The sequence below is a fragment of the Fukomys damarensis genome, unplaced genomic scaffold (genome assembly GCF_012274545.1).
Source record: "Fukomys damarensis isolate Sample0158 unplaced genomic scaffold, DMR_v1.0_HiC HiC_scaffold_2, whole genome shotgun sequence".
Taxonomy (NCBI): Eukaryota; Metazoa; Chordata; class Mammalia; order Rodentia; family Bathyergidae; genus Fukomys; species Fukomys damarensis.
Window position 1 is genome coordinate 43,627,675 of NW_022900914.1, and position 22,890 is coordinate 43,650,564.

At 33.9% G+C, this 22,890-nt stretch overlaps 1 protein-coding gene and 1 pseudogene across 2 annotated transcripts; one reads left to right on the forward strand and one right to left on the reverse strand.

Annotated features, from left to right (window-relative positions):
• Nucleotides 1-5,096: 5,096 nt before the first annotated feature.
• Nucleotides 5,097-5,263, reverse strand: LOC117286714 (annotated as a pseudogene).
• Nucleotides 5,264-5,604: 341 nt separating this feature from the next.
• Etaa1 (ETAA1 activator of ATR kinase) lies at nt 5,605-18,952 on the forward strand. Of its 2 annotated transcripts, XM_010609717.3 has the most exons (6): nt 5,605-5,922; nt 7,377-7,505; nt 7,749-7,825; nt 11,141-11,253; nt 11,763-13,711; nt 18,750-18,952. In XM_010609717.3, exons 1-6 carry the CDS (start codon nt 5,697-5,699, stop codon nt 18,875-18,877), a joined length of 2,622 nt encoding a protein of 873 aa, XP_010608019.1. In that variant the 5' UTR covers nt 5,605-5,696; the 3' UTR covers nt 18,878-18,952. The 2 variants fall into 2 exon arrangements, with proteins under 2 accessions (XP_010608019.1, XP_010608021.1); XM_010609719.3 differs by lacking the exon at nt 5,605-5,922 and having other exon boundaries at nt 7,428-7,500.
• Nucleotides 18,953-22,890: the final 3,938 nt, after the last annotated feature.

Below are 22,890 nucleotides of genomic sequence, written 5' to 3' on the forward strand. Positions count from 1 at the left end.
TTGAATAAAACCTGCATCTCTCTCTCTCTCTCTCTCTCTCTCTCTCTCTCTCTCTCTCTCCCTCCCTCCCTCCTCCACCCTCTTTCCCTGTTGCCTTACTGGGGATTGAATTTAAGGCTTTGCATATGCTAGCCAATCACTCTACTACCAAGCAAGCAACATTCCCAGTCCTTTTTCTCTTCCTTTCTTTTTCTCTTTCATTCTTTCTTTCTTTTTCTTTTTTTTTCAAGATCTCACCAAGTTGCCCAAACTTCAAATGCAAACTTAAAATTGTCCTGCCTCAGTTTTTGAGTATATGCAATTACAGGTATGCAAAACTTGCACTTTTTCTGTTACATGTATTCTTGAGTATTTAAATATTTTTGATGTTAGTAGAAATTATCATTTTTTTGCTACAGAATATAGAAAAATAACATACTTTTTCATATTTATATTGTATCACATATATATCATGGGATTTCAATATGTTACCCTGGCTGATCTCAAACGTGTGGGCTCAGCCCTCCTAGTGCCAGCATAGGCCACAGCTTTTGGATTCCTGCTCCCTTCTTGGACTTACTAATTCTAGTTTTGAAGTTTTGGGCTGTTGTTTGGCAGCTTCTTTAGATTTATTAGGAGTTCCTATGTTCATGTTTATGTTGGCATTGAAAAAGGTGGTTTTACGTCTTTAAAATCTGTTTGCTTTCCATTTCTGTGTCTTAGCTTATTGTACTGGCAAATTTCTAGTACACTGTTAAATGAATGGATGAAAGTAGAGATCTTTGCTTTAGTCTCAATCTCCAGGACAAAGCAGTAAGCCTTGAAAAATTAAGTATCATGTTAGTTGTAGGTTTTTGTGGATGCTCCTTATCACATGGGAAAATTTGCTGATATTCTGAATTTGTTTATACTCTATTATTTATGCATGCGGGACCTTTTCCAAATGCTCTTCTGTTTTCTTTGAGTTGTTCTTATGGTATATTATATTGATTTCTTTTCTGATATTATAACAACTTTGCCTTTCAGGAATGAATCCTGCTTAGTCACTATACATCTTTTATATGCTGCTGGATGTCATTAGCCACTTTTTGGGGGAGTTTCATATCAATATTTAAGAGGAATATTATTCTGTAGTTTTCTTTCTGTTTTAGATAACTTCCTAAGACTTTGGTATCAGGATAATATTGGCCTCATAGAATGAAGTAATACTTCCTCACACACATTTTCCTCTCTTTCTGGCAGAATTTGTAAAGGGATGGTTATTTCTTACTTAAATGTATGATAAAATTCACTCGTGAAGTTGCCTGGGTCTGGGTGGATTATTAAATAATTCTATTTCTTTGAGTATTCATCCCTTCAGATTTTCTACTTTTTCTTAAGTTTTAGTAGTTAGTATTTTTCTTAGAAATCATGTTTTATCTAAAGTTTTAGATATGTTGATATAAATTTGTACTATTTCCTCACATTTGTTTAATTGTTGAGAGTTGGTAGTGATAGTTCCTGTTTTATTCTTGAATTTGCTAATTTGCTTTGTCTTTTTTTTTTTCAGGCTAGATTGGGACAATACAATGTGGATAGCTTAGTGGTCAGTTCAACACTGGGCAGCTACCTTATCTGATCCAGTAAGATTTATACCTGCTGATAAATCTGTTTGTGGGAGGAAGCACGTGTAAATTGTAGGCAGTTTGAATCTTGGACTTTTCTGCTCTGCTCTGCTCTGACAGGTATTCTAATTCACAGAACATATAAGTCCTATCTGTAGGAACACTAGTTAAAAGGTTATTTGGGTTTCAAGATATCGATAGATATCATTTCAGTAGTCTTCAGTCTGCAAAGTAGTCTCAGTCTTCTTTCTGTTCGACTCACAGCAGGCTTCTTCATTTTTCCTGATACCCCAACACCGTTTTACCCATAGCACACTGGAAATCTCCCACATTAGTTCAATCAGTGAGAATATGATTGTCTCAGTGTGATTCCTCACGACAGAAGAGGACAGTGATCCTACAGATCGGGTCTTAAAGTCAGGTGCCCTCTTCTACTCCAATAATTTTTGCTTGGCCAACTCAGGCACAAGAGGCCCTTCATGGAGCAGGACCTCCTGGACGGAATCCAGATTTCACAGGAAATAGTACCAAGAATAAACAAATAATATAATATCAAATTTAAAAGCTTCTGCACAGCAAAAGAAACAAACAGCAGAGTAAAACAACAATCTACAAGTGGGAAAACAATTTATGTCCTCTCAGATAGAGGATTAAGACTGAAAGTACACAAGAACTAAAAAAATTAGACCTACCCTCCAAAAAAATTAAAGACCCAAACAAAGAAACAAACAAAAATGGGCCAGTGAAATGAATGGATACTTCACAGAAGTACAAATGGCCAATAACTATTATAAATGAAGAACTGCTTAACATCGCTATTAATAAAATGCAAAGTAAAACAATACTGATTCCATCTTATCCCAGAAATAATGGCCATCATTAAGAAGTTGAATTATAATAAATGCTGGCAAGGTTTCAGGGAGAACACTTCTACACAGTTGGTGGGAATATAAACTACTACAACCACTCTAGAAATCAGTATAGAGAATCCTCAAAAAACTGAAAGTATTTGACCGAGCTATTCCCCTTCTAGGTATCTTCTCAAAAGAGTTAAACTTATTTCCTGAGTTCTACTCAGTAAATATATTTAATTTTAAGTACATTTATAACTATGGCAAATTGTGTAAAAAAACTTTGAAACCAAAACTTGTGATAGTGTCCTCCCACATAACAATTACAGATTATAACCATTCTAGATGTGCTAAGATGTTTACAATGGTTACTCAGACACTACAGAATTTGGGCAGATATGAAAGATTATTCACTGTTATCTTATTTGCAGCATTCATATGTTCAAAAGATTACCACAATTCTTACTCCTGAAAGTATTGTTAAATTCTTCTAATTTCTTTAACTAACCAAATAGGAATTGGTTACTTCTTTAGGTAAACTGTGTGTGTGTGTGTGTGTGTGTGTGAAATGTTAACAACATTTGCATAAAGAGAAAATATTAGTAGGCAAAGGCTGAGGAAAAAAGAATAGATTTATTTGTTCACAAATGGTTTACATGATTGCTAAAGCTGAATCTCAAATTCAGTTCTAAGGTGACTGTGGGCCAAACTGAAGAGGGAAAACAATAAGTTACAAAGAAGAAATTGATCAATTCTTGGTAGAAACTAAGATTTTTTTCCTAAAACTAGAACCTTAAAACATTTCTATAAATAAATATGACATACATGAAAATATATGCAAAACAAAAGGCACAGATCACTGTGTTTTCAAAAGATGAATATTTTTGTATCAACAACTAAAACAAAAAAACCAAAGCCAACAAACATGAGATTTTCCCTTTTCTCTGTTCATTGGTATTACTGCCCCCTCTTCCCTCTCAAAAGTGACCATTTTACTCACTTTTATGGCAATCTTCCTAGATTTCTGTTTATAATTTTAACACAGGCTGACATCTCTCTACAATGTAGAGTAATTTTACCTGTTGGAGTTTATATATACTATTTACATAGTATGGAGATACGATGTGGAGTAAAATGTTTAGTTTTTTCCCCCTCTACTTTATGTTGTTACACAGAGCTGTAGTTTTTCACTGTAGGTAGCATTTTATGTGAACACAGCTCAATACAGTTCGACTGGTGAAAGACATTTGGTTTACTTACAGTATGGGATAATGTTGAATTATACTTCTAAGAACATTTTATAAAATGTTATCTTGATGAACAAGTCCCTACATATCCACTGGTCACAGTCCTAAGAGTGAGACTGCTAGATCAAAAATTATCTTTTTTAACCATTGTTGTACTGAATTCTACTCTTAACCAGTGATATAGGACAGCTCCTGATGGTTTATTTACTTTCTGGATATCTATATTGCTTGTGTTTTTAATTTTAGCCATTCTGATATAGTTTTCTTTCATACTTTCCTGATTAACAATGAAGTTAAACACCCTCCACACATTTATTTACCTTTTAGATTTTTCTGTTATGAAAATCCTGCTCAAGTGTCTCCCCCGTTTTTCTTATGGTTATGGGCCCTTAATTATACATTTTTCTTATACCTACCTTCTTCAAATTTCTGCCTTTCCTTTCATTCTCCTTAATATTTTTGGTAGACAGAAGTTCTCAAGTTGTTCGTTCAATTTAGTAAAAATTACAATTATTTTCTTTATAGTAATGACTGATGACCTTTTGTTTCAAAATTCATTTTCTGTCATAGAAACAAATCATTATATAATCTTATAAAATAATTTAAATAATGATTTTTTTCCTTTGAAATACTAGGGATTGAAACCACAAACTTTGTACTGGGTTATCCAAGCTGGGTTCCATTTGTAGACTCTCTTGCCTCAGCTTTCTAAAGTCCTGGGATTAGAGCATGCACTGCCACACCCTGTTTCTTTCATCTGTCTAAACTTTTACCCTTATAACATTGTCTTAACTTTTACAACCTTAAGTGTTAATACCTAATAGATATCCAATTTCATTATTCTTCAAGAGATAAGTTTCCTGGATATATTTCTCCCTTTGAATTTCTATACAAATTTCAGAAAGAACCTGTCAAATTATAAACACACACACACACACACACACACACACACACACACACACCTGAGATTTGGAATGTATTTGAACTTAATCGATAGATCAATTTGGTAACAGCCGTTTCACAACCAGTCGGTATAGTATAAACTGTGAAACACTCTTATTTTAAAAATATAGCTCTTGCTACAGAGCTGACCATCTTGGATTAAATTCTTTTTCTAGTTTTCTGTTTTCTCATATGCTCTTACGTCATATATCTTGAAAACTTCAGGTTGTTTTTTGTTTGAGACAGGTCTCACTATGTAGTCCAGGCTGGCCTTGAGCTATGCTGCCCTGTTGGCCTTGAACTTGTGGGGATCCTCCTGCCCTTAGTCTCCCCAGTGCTAGGATTACAGGTATGTAACTGTGACATGCTACAGTTTTTGTTTAATTACTGAAACACAATTCATCTTTCAGTATTTACTTTGTATCCAGCAGCTGTGATTTCCTTTTGAGGGGGGTAAGGGGGATAGAACTATAGAACACGGGTCCTTGCACTTGTGAGGCAGGCAGGGCAGAACCACGAAGTTAAAGCCCCAGCCTTTTTTATTTCCTATTTTAATTAATTTAAATAATGTATGTAAATTTGTTTCCTACTTTTTTGTATTTTTCTACACTTGATCTTAGCCAAAAGGCACAGAAGCAATTTTTTTTTGTATTTTTCTATACACATTTCATCTATGGAAATTAAATTTCCTCCTAATCCATATCTACTGTTTCCTCTTAACAAATCCTAAAATCTCACAATAGTCTGAATTTGAACAATGTATAGTTTTGGTTATAAATTCAATAAGGAGTTGCTAGTGGATTCATTTTCCTTTCCACACTGTAACCTCACACCAAACTACTAGGACCTGAGACACCTTCCTGAAGTCTGAGACTAAAACGCCCTTCAACTGAGGGCGGAGGCTCCGGCTGCGCACGCGTACACTGTCTGCAAATGGTCGGCTCCGCCCCTCGTCCAGACGCTGCCAATCAGTGGCAGCCTCTTGCGCGCGCGCCACCAGCCAAAATGGCAGCGAGTTTTGGCGCGGAGTCTGACTTGTAATGTTGTGACTTCGTTTTCTTTGCAAAATGTGAATGAAGTGGCTGGTGGTGGGGGGGCTCCCAGGGATGCGTCGGCGGAGAAAATATGGGGGTACCCCCAGCCCGAAGAGCACGCCACGCAAAACGGCGGCGCCTGAGGAAGTCAGCTCGGTGGTCGAGCCCGGGAGGAGGCGGCTGAGGTCGGCCCGCCGCTCGGATCCCCGCGGGCCTGGAGAGCGGTCTCCAGCAGCCGCTTCGAGCAGTAAAAGTCACCCGGAGGGTGAGACACGGGCAGCGCGGTCTTCCTGGCTTCGGAGCTACAGCCTACAGCCCAGGCGTTAGCGGAAAAGTGGGTGGGGGTGGGGTCCTCGCATTGTGCCTTCCCTCTGTGGGCCGCGCCCCTCGCGAGCCCATAAATAACCATGCGCCACTCCTGGCTCACGTCCCGGATTCGCAGTGCTAGGTTAGGTTCACCCCCCACCCCACTACCCCCGCTCGGGGCTGGATGTTTTTGCCCGTTTGCGTGGGCAGTTACTTTCCGCGAATCCCCTCCAGTCAGCAGTACGAAGATACAGCTTCTGTACCTGTCGCCCTTGGCCTATTGCTCAGGGGAATCATTCTCCTTAAACTTTTTTGCCTTAGTGTGCTTTAGAAACCGGGCGTTTGAAAAGCCTTGGTGATGTTAAAAAAAAAGTCCTGCTAAAGAAGCTAGAGGTTGCTGCGTGTAACATCCCTTAGAGTAGGATCAGTTTTTGGTGTTCCCTTTTAAAAGACTTTAATAAATGTAGTATAATAAGAGCAAAACAAATACACTTTCCTGGAACATGTTCTTAAAACTCGAGTAGGAAGAAACACAAATTATAAAATTTTAATTTTTTAAATTAAGTTTATTGGTACGTTTTAGATATGCATAATGATCACATTCGTCACAGGAAATTTGTACCTGTATATGCTATATCTTGATTCTTATTTTTTCCCATTCCTCTGACGTCCCTTCAATCCCTTTCCCTACCTTATTTACAAAAGCTTTGTTTCCATTTTAGACAAAACTTCCCTAGGAAATGGATCCGTTTTGCTAATTAATTAGGTTGGAAGCTGGGCGTGGTGATGCACACCTATAATCCCAGCTCTTGGGAGGCTGAGGCCCAGGAGGATCACCATGAGTTCAAGGCCATCCTGGACTACATAAGGAGACCCTGTTTTAAAAAATGAACGTGTTTCTGAAATAAAATATAATACAAGCAGGTTGAATGTACTCCTTAACAGTAAATAGATGATTTTCTCCATGTTATTAGTTTACATTATCAAAAAATTTTGAAGTAATTTACGTTGTCATTATAAAAGTGGCTTGTTCATTACAGAAAAAAAAAATGTCAGATGGCCTTAATAAAGGGGAAGTAAAAGACTTACTGGACTTTGTCTTAGAAAACATTTGATTTTTTGAAATTATCTGTAAATTACAGGTCTTTTTCCAAAATCTTAGTGATAATGGGCTGCCTGAGTTTATGCGGTATTATACACACATACCGCTACCAAGTTTTTTTTGAAAAGTACTTGCTATCTACAGTGTTAAATTTATGAAGTGTTAACATGGATTTTCATGTGATTTTCAGTTATGTTAAATGTAATTGTCTTTACAAGAAAATTTTATATTGTGATCTAGTCTAAGCTGTGTGAGTATTGTGAAGTCCAGTAGTGCTTTAACATGAAATGATTGTATCATATTTTATATAGAAAAGTATGAGACACCAACAAGAATGCTGAAAATGGATTTATTATCATGTACCTTCAGTTCTCCAAATGATCCAGATGGGCAGAGTGACATCTTTTGGGACCAAAATTCTCCAATGACAAAACAGTTAGGTAATTTCTTAACATTTTTATGTGAATATCTGATAAGTGGTTAAAATTTAAATAAAATTTCAGCTAACACCAAGAACTTGTATACAGTATAGATGTTATTGAGAATCTTTTGTGAATTTATCTCTGTGATGTGCGTGTAATGTTAGTGCAATTATCTAAGCAGTACTAATAATTTTTTAAAAATTGACAGCTGCTATTTAAATTTTTTGTTTAAAATTTATACAAATGTCTTTGTTTCTTTAGGTAAAGGAAGAAAAAAACAAATTTACGCCACAGATAGTGATGTGATTTCACATATCGTTAATCGTATTGCTCCTCAGGTAAATATCTCTAGTTTTATATTTTATTTGAAAGAATGAAAAATGTGCACTAAGCCTTGTAGAGTTCATTTATATAAAAATAATATTCTTTTATAATTTTCCAAAAATAGCGCAGTAAAGATTACCTTTACTTTTCCTGTTTTTGAAATGCATGTTTTGGTTAAAGAAACATAAATGAGATTAGTAATATATTCAGTGGTCCTTTGAGATCCATAGAGGATTGGTTCTAGGATTCCCACAGATAACAAAATCTGCCGTATTCAATTCCCTTATGTAAAAAGATGCAATGTTGGCATGTAACTGATGCACATTCCCATATACTTTATTTCTTTTTTTTGCATTGCTAGGGATCAGACTCCGGTTGTCACATGTTAGGCAACCAGCCTACTGTTGAACTGCACTCCCCCCACCTCACAGGTGCTTAGAATCTTATCTAGATTTCTTTTACCTATACAGTGTATATATAGTTGTTATACTGTATTGTTTAGGGAATAATGACTGGGGTGGTCTGTACATGTTCTGTACAGACACAAGTTCTTTCTGGATATTTTCAGTCTGCATTTGGTTGAATCCATAGATGTGGATCCTGCAGGTACAGAGGGCCAGCTGTATATATTTTCATAAGACTATATTTTAGAGTTGTGATTTTTGTCAAGAACTCAATTTATATTTTGTTTTTAATGCATTTAACAATAGTCTTATTTTTCAGGTTACTAAAATAATAGAATAAGGCAGTACAAGTTTAAACTTTTGTGAGTTTTTATTAGTATTTGTTTACTGTCTGTAGTGCAGTTTTTTCCCCATTGAAACTGCTTTTCATATATATGGATTTAGCATCTTTTCACTTTAAAACTGGATTTAGGTTTAGTCCCCATTTAGCCTCTTATTGCTACATGACCCCAGCCAAGTCACTTAAACTCTTACAACTCAGTTCATTTAGCCATGAACTAAAATTATTGTCTTATAAGGATTAAATTAGGTAGAAATTATAAAGTAGAACACTATAAATAATAAGGTTAATTCTAATGGTTTTAATTATTTTCTGCAATAGAATCGTCTTCAAAAGTTTTTTCTTGTTGTCAGTTATTGTTCTGTTTACCTAAATAAAAATATGAGTTTAAGTAAATCATTTGACACAAATCTAATGACATAATAGCATTTATTGTATTAATTCTGCCACTATTCCTAACAGAAACCCAGTACATGAAACCGTCCTGAGCTGCTTTGCTTTCTTTTCTCTCTTTTCCTTATTTAACAGCATTTAAATTTAGAGAACAGTGTTTGCTTAGTGATTTCTCTGAAGAAATGATGGTATTTTTTTCCTTAACATGCCTCTGGATAGTTACTATGTGCTGACCATAAATAATAGATGCCATTTGCCCAATATGCGGTTATGAGGAATCAACAGCATCCATATTTAGAGACAGGATGTAAAATTTTTCTTAGCTATAAAATATCCAAAATTACAACTAGTACAATCAAAACAACTCTGTTGCTACTAGTTTAACATTCCATGTTTGGCATGTCATAGAAATTCATTTATGTATGGTTCATTAGTTAAATAGCATTTGTGCCACAATTTTACTTACTCTGTAAGTTAACAGTAAGTCTTCATTAACTGAATTTCACATGAAAGAAACATAATAAAATGTGTTTGGGCTGGCCTGCCTAAATAGTGATAAAAAGATAGTTGAATAAATTATTGGATCCTTTACCTAAATGGGCTGGAAATAATAGAGCATATAAAGAAATGCAAGTGGTAACTTGTGTGAGAGAAAAAAAATACAGTGAAATAAGGTGCTTATAGATATTACCCTCTTAAGCTGTGTACTTTTAAAGCATATAAATCTTTTGATAGTCTTAAAGTCTCTTCAGAAGCTTGTCGTATTTTCAGAATGAAAATATTTATACTATTTTTATGTGAGTTATCCTCAAATCATTATTAAGTTTCTTTGTAATATTTTCAGAGATGGCATTTTCTTTTTAAATATACACTCCCATATTTTTTTTGTTTGTTTGTTCGTTTTTTGTTTTTTGAGACAGGGTCTCACTACATAGTTGAGACTGACCTGGAACTCACTATGTAGCCCAGGCTGGTCTTGAACTCACAGTGATCCTCCTATCTCAGCCTACAGAGTGCTGGGATAACAGGCGTGCACCACCATGCCTGGTTTATACACTCCCATTTTAATTGAACAGTCATTTCACTTTCTTCAGTCAGTGTTTAGTGTTGGTATAAAGATGGTGGATATCTTTTTATCATTTTTTATAACTACATATTGTATACTCTTTAGAATGAATTGAAGTAATTTAACTACCTTATGCAGCATCTGAATTGTAGTTTGGAGTCATTAAGTTATGCAATAACTAATAAAATGCATATATTGGATTCCTGATATATTAAAACTTTGAAAATTAAATGAATTGAAAATTGTGTAAGTGATCAGTCTATAACTAAATCATTAAGTATATATTTTCCTTTAATTCCTTAAAGATTGTTGACACAGAAAGAAAATACTGAATCCAAAAGCTAAAATAATTTTCTTGAATATTTTGCAAACCTTATGTCAGCTAAGTTTAATTGGATGTTAAAAAAAATTGCTTGTTTCATTGAGGATTTTAAAGTACCAAGTTGTAGGAGTGCTTCAAATTTACTTGCATATAGGTGTAAACAGGCATTTTCCTTATGTCTGTCATTATGCTAGATACCAAGGCATTATAGGAAGTCTTTGCCCTCCAGTCCCCTATAATCTAGTACTAAGATTGGTTCTTTTTTTGGGGGGCTGTGTTAGAATCAAACCCAGGGCTTTCTGCATGCTGAGCACTGTATTACTGAACTATATCCTTGGCCCCATAAGATTATTTTATTTTACTTTTTGTGATAATTATTACCATGCATTTTAGTTACTTTAAAAATCAAGTAAAAACTGGTTAATGAATTTGTTTACAGTTAATGCATAAAGCTCATCCTCTCGCTTTTTGCGTGATCAAGTGACTGAAAAGCTTAGTAAGAACAACCAAATGTAAAGTGACCTTTTCCCAGATTTTATCCTGGTTAATGTTTTAAGTTCTCTCTACTGATATTTTATTCTTATCCTTACCTCATTCTTATCATTATTCTTGACCTATCATTAACTCAGTCCTGACATTAATTCTACCTAAGTGATCCCAGTTTAAGTCTACATGAGTTGTCCAACAATAAATTACATTTCAATGGGAATAAAAAAATTCATTCAGGTGGTACAGAAAGATATCTCTGTATATCCCGCTATTTCAATTTTTTTTTTCTTTTTTTCCCCCGCTCCCCTTTCCAAGGATGACAAACCAACAACAGATTCTATGCTGGGCATTTGGATTGGTGCAAGTGCTATTCCTTGTACTCCCAGTGTAGCAAAAGAAAAATCAAGAGTAAAAATCAGCTGCACAAAGTGAGTTCAAACTTTTCGGCTTTTTGAAATTCAATGAATTTTTTTTTTTTTTATCTTACTGAGTTTATTGGTACTTTTTAAGTATACAGTACAGTTACATTCATAATTGGAATCTTGTACCTTTACATGACAGATCTTGGTTCTTACTTTTCCCCCATACCCCTGCCCTCCCTTCACCCCCTCCACCCCGCCTATTTACAAAGACTTTGTTTCCTTTTTTTTTTTCCTTCTCTCATATTTTTTCTTGTCACTTCCCCTACACCTTTAGCCCCTTTCTTCCTATTTTGCATTATCAATTATACAATTTGAATCTTATTTACACTTTTAATTTTTCATACCAGGTAAACTATTCAACATTTTTAATTTTAATAATAATGTTTCTTAGTTTTGAGTTGTAAAATTTTGAAATTAAATTGTTCTGTAAATTAACATTTTGGAGTTCTAACATCAAAGTATGTTAAATATAAAATCAAGATTTCTTAATTATAATTTTTTAAATTGCTTAACAGGTTAAAAACAAAAAATCGAGAAAAAGAACTTATGAAATTGGCTAAACAATTTGATAAAAATATGGAAGAGCTAGATGTTATTCAAGAACAAATCAAGAAGAATCATGACTTTAACCAGATAATTTCAGACACAGAGACTGTACATAATTGTAAAAATTGTGTAGAAATGCAGCCATTATGTGATACAGTTCCTGAAATAGATAATGCTACAACAAAGAAGCCAATAGAAGGAAACGCTGCAGTATCTGTGGCAAATGATCAAACCAGCAGTCAGAAGCCATTTGACCAAAATGTTGAAGCAGCCTTTAATGCAATTTTTGATGGTTCTACTCAGAAATGTAGTGGACAGCTAAGCCAAGATACGTCAGATGTTTTTTTGTACAACAGTAATACTACTTTTGGGAAAAAAAGTGCTTTGATGAAAGCTAATATCATTACTAATGAAACTCTGGTCACTGAAAAACTGCGAAGTGTAACCCCAGTACCAGTTTCTCCTCAAGTAGATACTCCAAAATCATATGTGACTTCAAAAACTAAGGAACAAGAAGAGTCTGATAATCACATGGATGTATTTATTACCAATGATTTTGAGGAAGATTGGGAAAGCTTACTAGGAAATGAACCTTTTGTTATGCAAAATGTCGACATGCTTGAACTTTTCCCTTCTAAAACTGCCCAAGTTAACAGTACATCAAGAACAAATTTAAGTCTAGATACCAGCTTAAGAGATTCAAAAATATTACAAGATCTTCCTTCAAACACACATAACAGAGAACTAATAGATGCTAATAGGGAATACAGATTTTTGCCAAATCCAAACAAGTTACCATTCACTGAAAATAAAATGAAACTTGACAGATCTTTCAATAAAACTGTTATTCAAGACAAAACTCAAGACTGTGCAGTTGACTCTAACTTGACAAAAATAAAAGAAAATATTCACATGAACTTTACTTCTAATATAAATGCTTCTGATAAAAAGTCTTTTTGGAATAGAAGATCCTCTGGTGAGCAAAAAAAGCCCATTTTTAAGTGTTCTTACAAACCACCTGTTAATATTGATCCTCGTGGATCTGCAACTTTAGTCAGTGAAACCAGTATTGGTAACTCAAATCAAACTAATGTGTCAAAGTTAGATTATTTTTTTGATGATTGGAATGATCCATTATTTGCTAATGAAATTATTAAAGCATGTCATAAATTAGAGACTACTTGGGAAGCAAATGATGTAGATGATAATTTGTTATATCAAGCATGTGATGATATTGAAAGATTAACCCAGCAACAAGACATGAAGGACAGCAAGAGTACTCCTGACAGCAATAATAATTCCAAACATGGAGCCAAAAAAATGTCTACTGTATCTAAAAGAGGAAGTTACTTAGCACAACCAAAGCAGTTGAATATGGACAGCATTTCATTGCAGACATCTTTCTTAACAAATAACTCACAGATTGTTAAACCAGTGAAGACGGAGAAACAGGAAATGTGTGGAAATTCTCCACATATTTTGGGTGCAACAACAAATTTGACTATGTACTCTAAGAACTCAAATTGTGAGATCAGAAATGTGCATGTGTCTTGGAATAATTCTGATATTCCAGTACATGTGACTACTTCTGAATCACTTCTTTCAGGAAGTTCAAATAATACTAGCACAGAATTTGTTACTGGTGAGAAATCAAGTACTCAGCAACTATCCTGTACAATCATATCAGGTGAAACTCAAAGTGACCTTAACAAAATGGGTAGATCTTCAAAGTATACATTTACAAAGCCAAAAAACTCTCATATTTTTCCTCAGTTCAGTCAAAATTGTATAACGGGACATATGACTGCTACCAAAATTACACAGTGTCTAGAGAAAAATAAAACTGGCAAGTCATGGGAGGCTGACCCACAGAAATCCTTGGTGAAACTTTCTGAATCTATGAAACAATCTTCAAAAGGTGTGTATGAAAGTTTTCTTTGATACTATACTGTAGATACAGATAATTACACTAGTACACAGAGTAGGTGGTTTGTGTTTCAGAGGATTAAACTGGATTCTTTCCCAGCACTTACAGTGACTGACATATATAGTAGGGAGTCTAAATATTTAATAACTTTGTATTATTTTCTAGAATATCATAAATATACTATAATGTTAGATTTAATATGTATATTTGCTAAATATCTCAAGTTTTAAAACTTTGTTACTCCTAACAGAATGGTAGGTAACTAATAATTGAAATTTTGGAGTTTTCTAATTAAATACATTCACTGTGCTAGTTGTAACAGAATTGTGATTTACTTATTTGCCCGGAGCCTGTCACTTTTGATTCTTCCAGTTCTTATATTCCCCAATTCTCTATTCTGTCAACAAATCCCATTTATTATACCTCAAAATTTGTGTCTCAAGAGCATCCATCTTTCTTGTTCTTATTCACATCAACCCTCTCCAAGTGTACATTTCTTCACTAGATTATTGCAATTCTTTTATTAGTCCCCTTTCAATTCCAGTCTACAAATAGTAGAATGCTTTTTTTAAAATCTGATCAGCAAACATTCCTGTGTGTGAAACAACTTTCAGTAATTGTCCATCATATTTCAAATTTTACACTGTAATCTACAAAGCCCTGAATTATCTCTTAAGTTGCCTATCATACTAAGCCTTACCTACATCAGCTATGTTTCTTAAACAGGATCGGGACTTGTTCAGGAATTTAGACTACTGTTCTTTGACTAAAACTATCTCCCAGCATTCGAGCCCCTACCTTCACTATTTCATTGGTGCCTTTTTATCCTTATGTCTCATTATAATAATAATTTCTCATAGATTTCTTTTTGAAGAGTCTGTAAGTAGGTCTTTTAAAATTTTTTTTCTAATTTCTAAATTGTTTCATCCTTTTTATAACAAGTTCTACTTAAATATTAGTGTCTGTTTCTCTTTTGCTATGGAATACCTTACCTGCCACAGCCTTTGACACTTAGATGTTTAATAAATATTTGAATGAACATTATGCCATATTGTATGAAAATCTTGTAATTCACTGATAGTGTTATATTTTTATAAGGGAATATATCTGGCATAATTTTGATTCTTAATGCTCAGTGCTCTCTTCTAGTCTCATGTCTTTCAAGTGCTGTTTCCTTTACCAAAAACATTAAAGCCCTCAGTGCACATGAGGCCAGTTTCACTTTTTCCTTTGAAATAGTGTGTTTCTACCTACTCACAATGATTTAGATTTACTTTCTCAAAGATGCTGACTTCTATACAGCATTTAGTATGCTGGCTTGTAATTTAGAGATTTTTCTTGATCTGTCTCCCTCACTTGAAACTTAACTTTAGGACTTTTTTAAATCTATTATTACATAGATTAGTGCTAATATAGTGAATTTTTAGGTTTTTTATATATATGTATTTTGTGGTACTGGAAATTGAACTCAGGGCCTTACTGCTCTATATGCCCAACCCTTTTTTATTTTAATCTCTTTTGAGACAGGGTTTTGCTAAGTCACAAAATTGGTCCAGGATTGGCTTAAACTTAATCTCTCTGCTCAGCTTCCCAAATACTGGGATTACAGGTGTGTGCCACCATGCCCACCTGGTTTCTTTTAACATTAGATTATGTTCTGTCATTAGGTTCTGAGTGATACTTTTGTTGGCCATTTCTGCTACAACTGTCCTATTTAAGTGACTCCCCATTTTTTTTAAACTTAACAGTAATAGGCTGCTTATTTAAAAAGAGAAATAAGGCAATGTAGAATAATTGATGTAACAAATTAAATCTTCACTTTCCCATCTCCATTTTATCAGAGCAAACCACTAGTTATATATATCAAGGAGTATTTTCTGTGGCTATTAAAAAAGTGTTTTTATGTGTTTATACGTGTGTGTGTGTGTGTGTGTGTATACCTGCATATATTTGTGTATAATATCTGTACATTTATTTAAATAGAAGGAATAACATACTGTATGCCCATTATTTACCAGCCTCATTTTGTCTTTTCAGTATAGCTATTTTTTCTAGTTAATACATATAGATTTATTTTAGTTCTTATAATGAATAAGCAGCAGAACAGCAATGTTAGGTTATATGGATGTACTGTAATATCTTTTTTTTTTTTTTTCCTGTTGGGAGGTTTAAGTTAGTTACAGTATTTTTTTTTTTTTGTAATTACAAACTATAGTGAATATCCTTTTACATAAATTTATGCATGTTTCTGTGTTTATATCTGTTAATTCCTAGAAAACTGACATAAAGAATATTTTCATTTTTAATGGATACTGTCAAATTTCCCTGCAAAAAAGTTAACACCAATTTATGTACTTAAGCTGGGCATGGTGGTGCATTCCTGTAATTCCAGCACTCCAGAGGCAGAGGCAGAAAGATAGCCATGAGTTTGAGTCCAGCCTGAACTACATAGCAAGACCCTGTATCAAAAATGAAGTAAAACAAATTTATGTGTATAGAAACACTGACAATAAGTATTTCTTCATCTCATACCCCAAACTAGATGTTTTGTAGCTTTCAAAATTGCCAGTCTATAATTTTAAGTGTTTAAATTTACGTTGAAGTAAACATTGTAACTGAATCATTTTTCTAATATGAATTTATTTACATACAGTTAAAATACCATTAAAGACTAATATCTGTGGAGTATTTCAGCTTTCCCAAAACTTGTGTCATTTTTCTCTGCATTTTTTAATAGATCGATAATCTACTTTTTAGCTTACCTTATCAATTTTTCTATAAGCTTATTGAGAGTCCTTCATCTCTTAATTATTATTAACCTTGTCAATATTTTGTATGTTTCTACCTCCTTTTACTTTGGTTTATAGCAAGCTGCTCTCCAGAAAATACCTTTGAAGCACAAGCCACTTAAACTCATTAAGGTCATGCTATGGCCCGTCCAAATTCAGTCTATAGTTTCTGTACAAAGACCCCACACTAAAAGTACTTTTTACATTTTAAGTTGAAAAAAAATTTCATAGCATTTAAAATTGTAGCAAATTCAGATATTGTCTGTACACAAGGTTTTATTTGAATATACCATATCATTTGTTTAGGTGTTGTTAATGACTTATGCTAGAATATATATTTGAATAATTGTAATCAAAGAGCACGTGATTTTCAAAGTTAACACAGTTGCTTTCTGTCCCTTTAGAGAAACAAAATTTCCTTAGTCCTACCTTACTTTGTGATACAGTATCTGACACCAACAAATGAAAGGAGGAAAGGTTTATTTGGCTCACAGTTTATAGACATTTCAGTCCATAGAATCGTGACTCCAAGGCAGGGGCCACAGCCGAGAAGAGGCTGACTGGAAGCACAGAGAGGAAGAGCCAGAAGGGATAAACCCTTCCAGGGCATACTCCCACCTCTTGCAGCCAGACCCTACCTCCTAATAGCAAGTCAGCTCTAAACCCTCAGTAATCCTTTCAAAAGCCCCACCTATAATCACATGGAGCTTTGGGGCATATCTAGATATAAAATGTAATATCCCCTGTGCTTTAAAATTAGAATTAAGAAGGGATACTTTTGCTTAATGTCTTGTAATAGTTCAATTTTATTACAGATTGAGTTAAAGGAGCTGTCCCTAAATCAGGTTTTCCTGGTATTTTATATCTTTTGAAATTATTTTTCATAATATCAAGCCAGTTACGGGACCAATTTTAGGAAAGTATATTCTTCACTATCATTATTTCCCTCTTTTTCCTTCCAGTCTTATAATAGGTTGAATGTGAACTCTGTAAATATTCTGAGGTTTTTATTTATCTTTGAAACTAAACTAGGTATTCAAGTTAATTATTATTATTATTATTTTTTTTTTTTAGTGTCTTTCTAGAGTGAAACAGGAATTAAGACATCAAAATTTTCTGGGGAGTTTATTTGAAATATGTACTTCTTAACTCTTATATCCTCTCATTTCTGATTGATTTGGAAGGGACAACAGAATATATGTTTTGGGAAATTCTTAAATATCGAGAGAGGTGTCTTCTAACAAATTATTTTTCTAGGTGCCAATATATATAATGCTTCACATCTGGCAATAGTACCAATTCTTACTCTCTAAAAGAGTGCCTTTTATAGCATAAAGTTTTACCAATAAAATTTCACTTAAATATATATTTGCATTAATACCTTAAATTTAAAATATTTAAATGCAGGGCTGGAGATTTAGCTCAGTGATTCCACCACCTGCCTCACAAACGCCAAGGACCCAGGTTCAATCCCCAGAACCAAAAAAAAATTTAAACAATAAATAAAATATTTAAATGAGAAAATAGTTCTAATATAAACTTTTAACTAAGTTTAATAGAGACTATTTAAAAGTTTCTACAAATGCATCCTCCAAATCTCTTAACAGTGTTTCCCAGGTGGCCAGTTTGATGTGAGATTTGACTATCACGCCACAGTATTTTTCTCAATAGCCCAAAATAAAACCTGTAACTCTATAGAGAAAAAAAGTAGTTGTAAATATTAATATATTAATATAACATGTATAAAATGAATTAGTTGAAGTAATAATATCCTTTTTTTTCTTGTTTTTGAGACAAAATCTTGTGTATAGTATTTAAGGCCTAGAACTTAGTAAGTGGCCCAGGCTGGCCTTGAACTGGCAGTAACCTCAGTTTCCTGAGTGCTGGCATTACAGATGTGACCACCATGCCCAGCTTACCCAATTTAATAATGGATTTACTATTTTTCTATTGAAGCATATATAATATTTAAATACCTGGTTTTTTAAAAAAATATATACATATATATATTCATATATACATTAGATTTAGTTATCCACAAGAATTACGTGGGGGCAATCAAAACAACATACTTCTTGAGCAAATTGAATTTAACTGAAAAGGATGCTTCTAATAGGGAAAGATCTATCAGTGCTTAGTTATCTTTTGGCCTGGGAAAGCATTATATCTATATTTATATACTTGGAATCTTATATTTAGCCTATATGCTATAAAATTAACAGGTTTTGTTTAATTTTTAGAGGAAGAAGAGAGAAATAGAAAGTATTCTCCTGAAGAAATTCAGAGAAAAAGACAAGAAGCATTGGTTCGAAGAATGGCCAAAACCCAGTCATCATCTGTAAATTCAGCTCCCATTCAGTTTCTTTAATGAAATACTAGTTGCAAGACAAAAACTGTTGATTAACTATCTATGATAGGAAGTATTCTTTTTTATTTCTCTGTGAGAAACAGTGCTGACTTATAAAGCATGGACTTCTTTATTATTTAATAAATCAATGTTTGCAATGACAAATGAAAATTTGGAGATACATGTGAAAATAATTATAAATAGAAACATTCAGAATTATGTAATAAAATTATACAGAAGAATATAGTTATATTTTTAAATCTTATGCGTGCAGAGAACCACCAACAAATCAGTAATTTACCTAATTTTCTATTGTTAACGGTTTTTCCTAATACTACAGAGCTTCAGCTAAATAAGTTAATAGGGATTACTTTAATAGTTTTATTTTTGGTATCTGTTGCTTAAGGTTTTCATGTATTTCCAAATTTTGATTAGTACTTCCATTATTCTAATAACCAGCTTGGTAGGAAATGAGAGCTTCAGTTTTATTTGTAAGGAAATTATTTTCAGTTCTTAAAGTAGATTTGAATTTTAATATTTCTAAACTGATAGTTTGGAAACTTTCCACCATTTTTAGGAAAAACATTGGTAAAGTCTAGGAAAAGAATGGTGGATTAGCTATATATGGTAAGTAATTTAGAGTCATTAATATTTAGAGCTGGCAGAAACTTTAGATATCATCTGATCTACATTATTGTACTGATGAGAAAAATTACTGTTATTTTCAAATTAAAGCCGTGCTTATATTAGAATGATCTCTGAATACCTAAACTTAATACCACTTGCTTCAAACTAGTAGTCTAAAAAATAATTTGAGAGAACATTAATTATTTTACACTACAATGATTGTACTTAAAAACACATGAAGGACTATTTAACAACATTGTTTTTTGTTCCTTGCTTTACAAAATTAATCTTTCCAGGTTATATGAATGAGATTTCTCTTTTCATTGTTTGTATAACTGCAGTTTTCCTCCCAATTAATAAGCTTTACCAGCACCTTCCCCTTCTTTTCCTTTTTGGAATTTGTTGTGCCAATAGTAGCAGTCTAACTAGAGGACATAAGGCAGTAAGGATGCTTTATTCATCCTAAATGACTTAAGGAGACCTGAGGGAGGATACAGATATGAAATACATTGGTTTGGTTTTCATCACACTTCAAGTGTTTTAGAACTATGATGACATGGTAGCTATTGCTCTTCAGGAGTGTATCATTTTGTAAATACTGTAGTATTTTTGTATATAGAGTAATAGATTTTGAGTAACAGTATTTGTCCAAAAATATATAATGCAGCTAAGTTTATAGGTAAGAAGATGAAGAGAAGCTCTTTTTTCTGAAGTGGCTTCACTGTATTTTGACTATGCCTTGAATATCTTGTTGCAGAGATTCAGCCTTGCCCTTCTTGAATCAATTTGACTCTGGTTCCCTGAAGTTTAGAATTGCAAAATGTTTTTAACAATGATTTAGATTTAGTTTGACACTGAGTAGTGTGAATGGTAATTTATTTAAAATCTGACTGCTATCAACTACTGTTGCCAGTGTGATCATAATAATTTGTGGAATTCAAACAAGATATCAGACTTGTCTTTGTGCCTTTTTTAGATTTCACCAATAGGGATTGAGTTTAGTTGTGTCCCCTTTTAAAATCCATTGGATAATAAGGAAATCATAATTAGTAAACTTAACATTGGTAAATGTTTTATTCTCTAGAAATGGTTTTAAGCACTTTATATATTGAACTCATTTACTTTTCAAAACAAGCATGCAGAATAACACTTTTACTCCCATTATACAAGTAGGGACAGTAAACGTTAACTTTCTCAAAGTTACATAATTAGAAACAAGCTGGAGCTGAAGTTTGAACTCAAATAGTAAAAGATTGTGACTTGTTTTTTGAAGGTGCAAATTAGAGTTTATTAAATCAAGATTGGAGAACGTACAGCACAAATAGAAGTATGCAACACCCAAACTGAACTAAATATAAGATTTCTGAAAAACACCTAATTCCACAGTTGGCCAATTCCTGGCCTAACAGCACAGTACCCTTTCCGAAAAAAGAACAGAGAAGTCTTGATTGAGTTTTGAAATGATCTTTGTATCTTATTCAGAGGCTCATTGTTGAGTCTTCATAGTGGATATAGTTACAACTAGGAAGATGGCTGTGATCCCAAAGTGCTGAGCAGCAATTCTGATGCACATCAGGAGCTGAGAGTTCTACCTGGGTCCTGGATGAGAGCAGTACAGGTGATGGGCAAGGGCAACCTCTGTGTCTTACTTAGCCTGTCACTACCATTGGGTTCTCTCAGGTCTTTGAAAGGAGCTTTTCCTTCATTATGTTCCTGTATACACTGAAGCTAAAGCTTTCAGTGACCAGGGACTGCATTGCGAGTCACAGGGCCAGGGGTTACCATTTGGGATCAGTATAAGAAAACCCCCAGAATTGTGATGGACAGGGAGACTGTTCTAAAGATTGAATCTAAGACCTGTACACTGTGCAAAGCTCTCATTTTTTGATTTGAGACAGGACCTTGCTGTGTTTCTTGGGCTGGACTCAAACTTGCATTCGTCCTGTCTCAGGGTTAGGATTACAAGTGTGTTGCCGCTACACCAGGCTGTGATTTTAAATATTGATTACACTATCATGTGTGGAAACAGTTTATAAAAAGTGATCTATGGAAATTATACAGCAAAATATTAAAGCATTTCGGTCATTTGTGCCAGAAATTTCATGAGTATTCTTCAGATCTAATTTTCTAACTAAAAAATTGTTTTCCTTTTCTAATTAGTGTTGCAACTGATAGCTATACTTTGGATGGGTGAATGCTGATTATAGGAATGTACATGTACATACAGGTTGCCTTTCTTCGGGTGTTAGAAGAATAGAAAATGCATAGTAATTTTTAATTGTCTTCATTTCACTTCATTATTTTAGTAAACACTGGATGTTGTGGTTTTAAGTATTGTGGACAAACTTATTTCCTAGTCTGAAATATGGTACAACTCACTGGTGGAGAACCTATAGCATGCATGCTGCAATGGGCTGTTTCAATCATCTAAAGCTTCCAAAAGGTACACATTGGTGTACTTCCAGCTACTAGTAAAACTCCAAGGTTGGTTAATGTTTCTGGTCAGATGTACAGTATAGAGTAGTGATATTCAAATAGTTTATAGGCCTTTTTATATTCTTTTCTTTTCCTTTTTATTGAGTTTATTGGTACAATCTAGGTATACAATACAGTTAACATTCATTACTGGGTTCCTGTACCTTCACATGACAGGTCTTGGTTCTTGTTTTTTCCTCTTGTCCCTGCCCTCCCTTCACCCCCTCCTCCCTCCCCATTTACAGACACTTTATTTCCATATTTTCATTTTCTCACATTTTTTCTTTTCCCTTGTTCCCTACTCTTCCCACTTTCCCTACATCTTTAGCCCTTTTCTTCCTATTTCACACTATTAATTATCCCATTAGGATCTTATGTACTATTATAGTTTTTCACACCAGAGACTATTCAGTATTTACACATGTGTGAGTTATTTCACTTGAGTATATCCTCAATATGTATCCATTTTCCTATGAATGACTCTAATTTCTCATTCTTTATGGCTGAATAGTATTCCATTTTATAGAAAAACCACATCTTTATCCAGTTTCCCACAGATGGGCAAATGGGCTGTTTCCAAATTGTAGCTATTACAAACTGTGTCACTATAAACATTAGTGCACATATATCACTGTGGTATGTATCTTTTAATTCTTTTGGAAAGATAGCCAGTGGAGGAATGGCTGGGTCAAATGGAACCTCTAGTCCCAGCTCTTTGAGGTATCTCCATATTGATTTCCATAGTGGTTGCACCAGTCTGCACTCCCACCAACAATGGAGAAGGGTTCCTTTCTCTCCACACCCCTGCCAACATTTGTTATTGTTTGATTTCTTGATAGCAGCCATTCTTTGTGGGGTGAGGCGGAATCTCAGTGTTGTTTTCATCTGTATCTCTCAAATGATCAGTGATGTGGAACATTTTTTCATATATT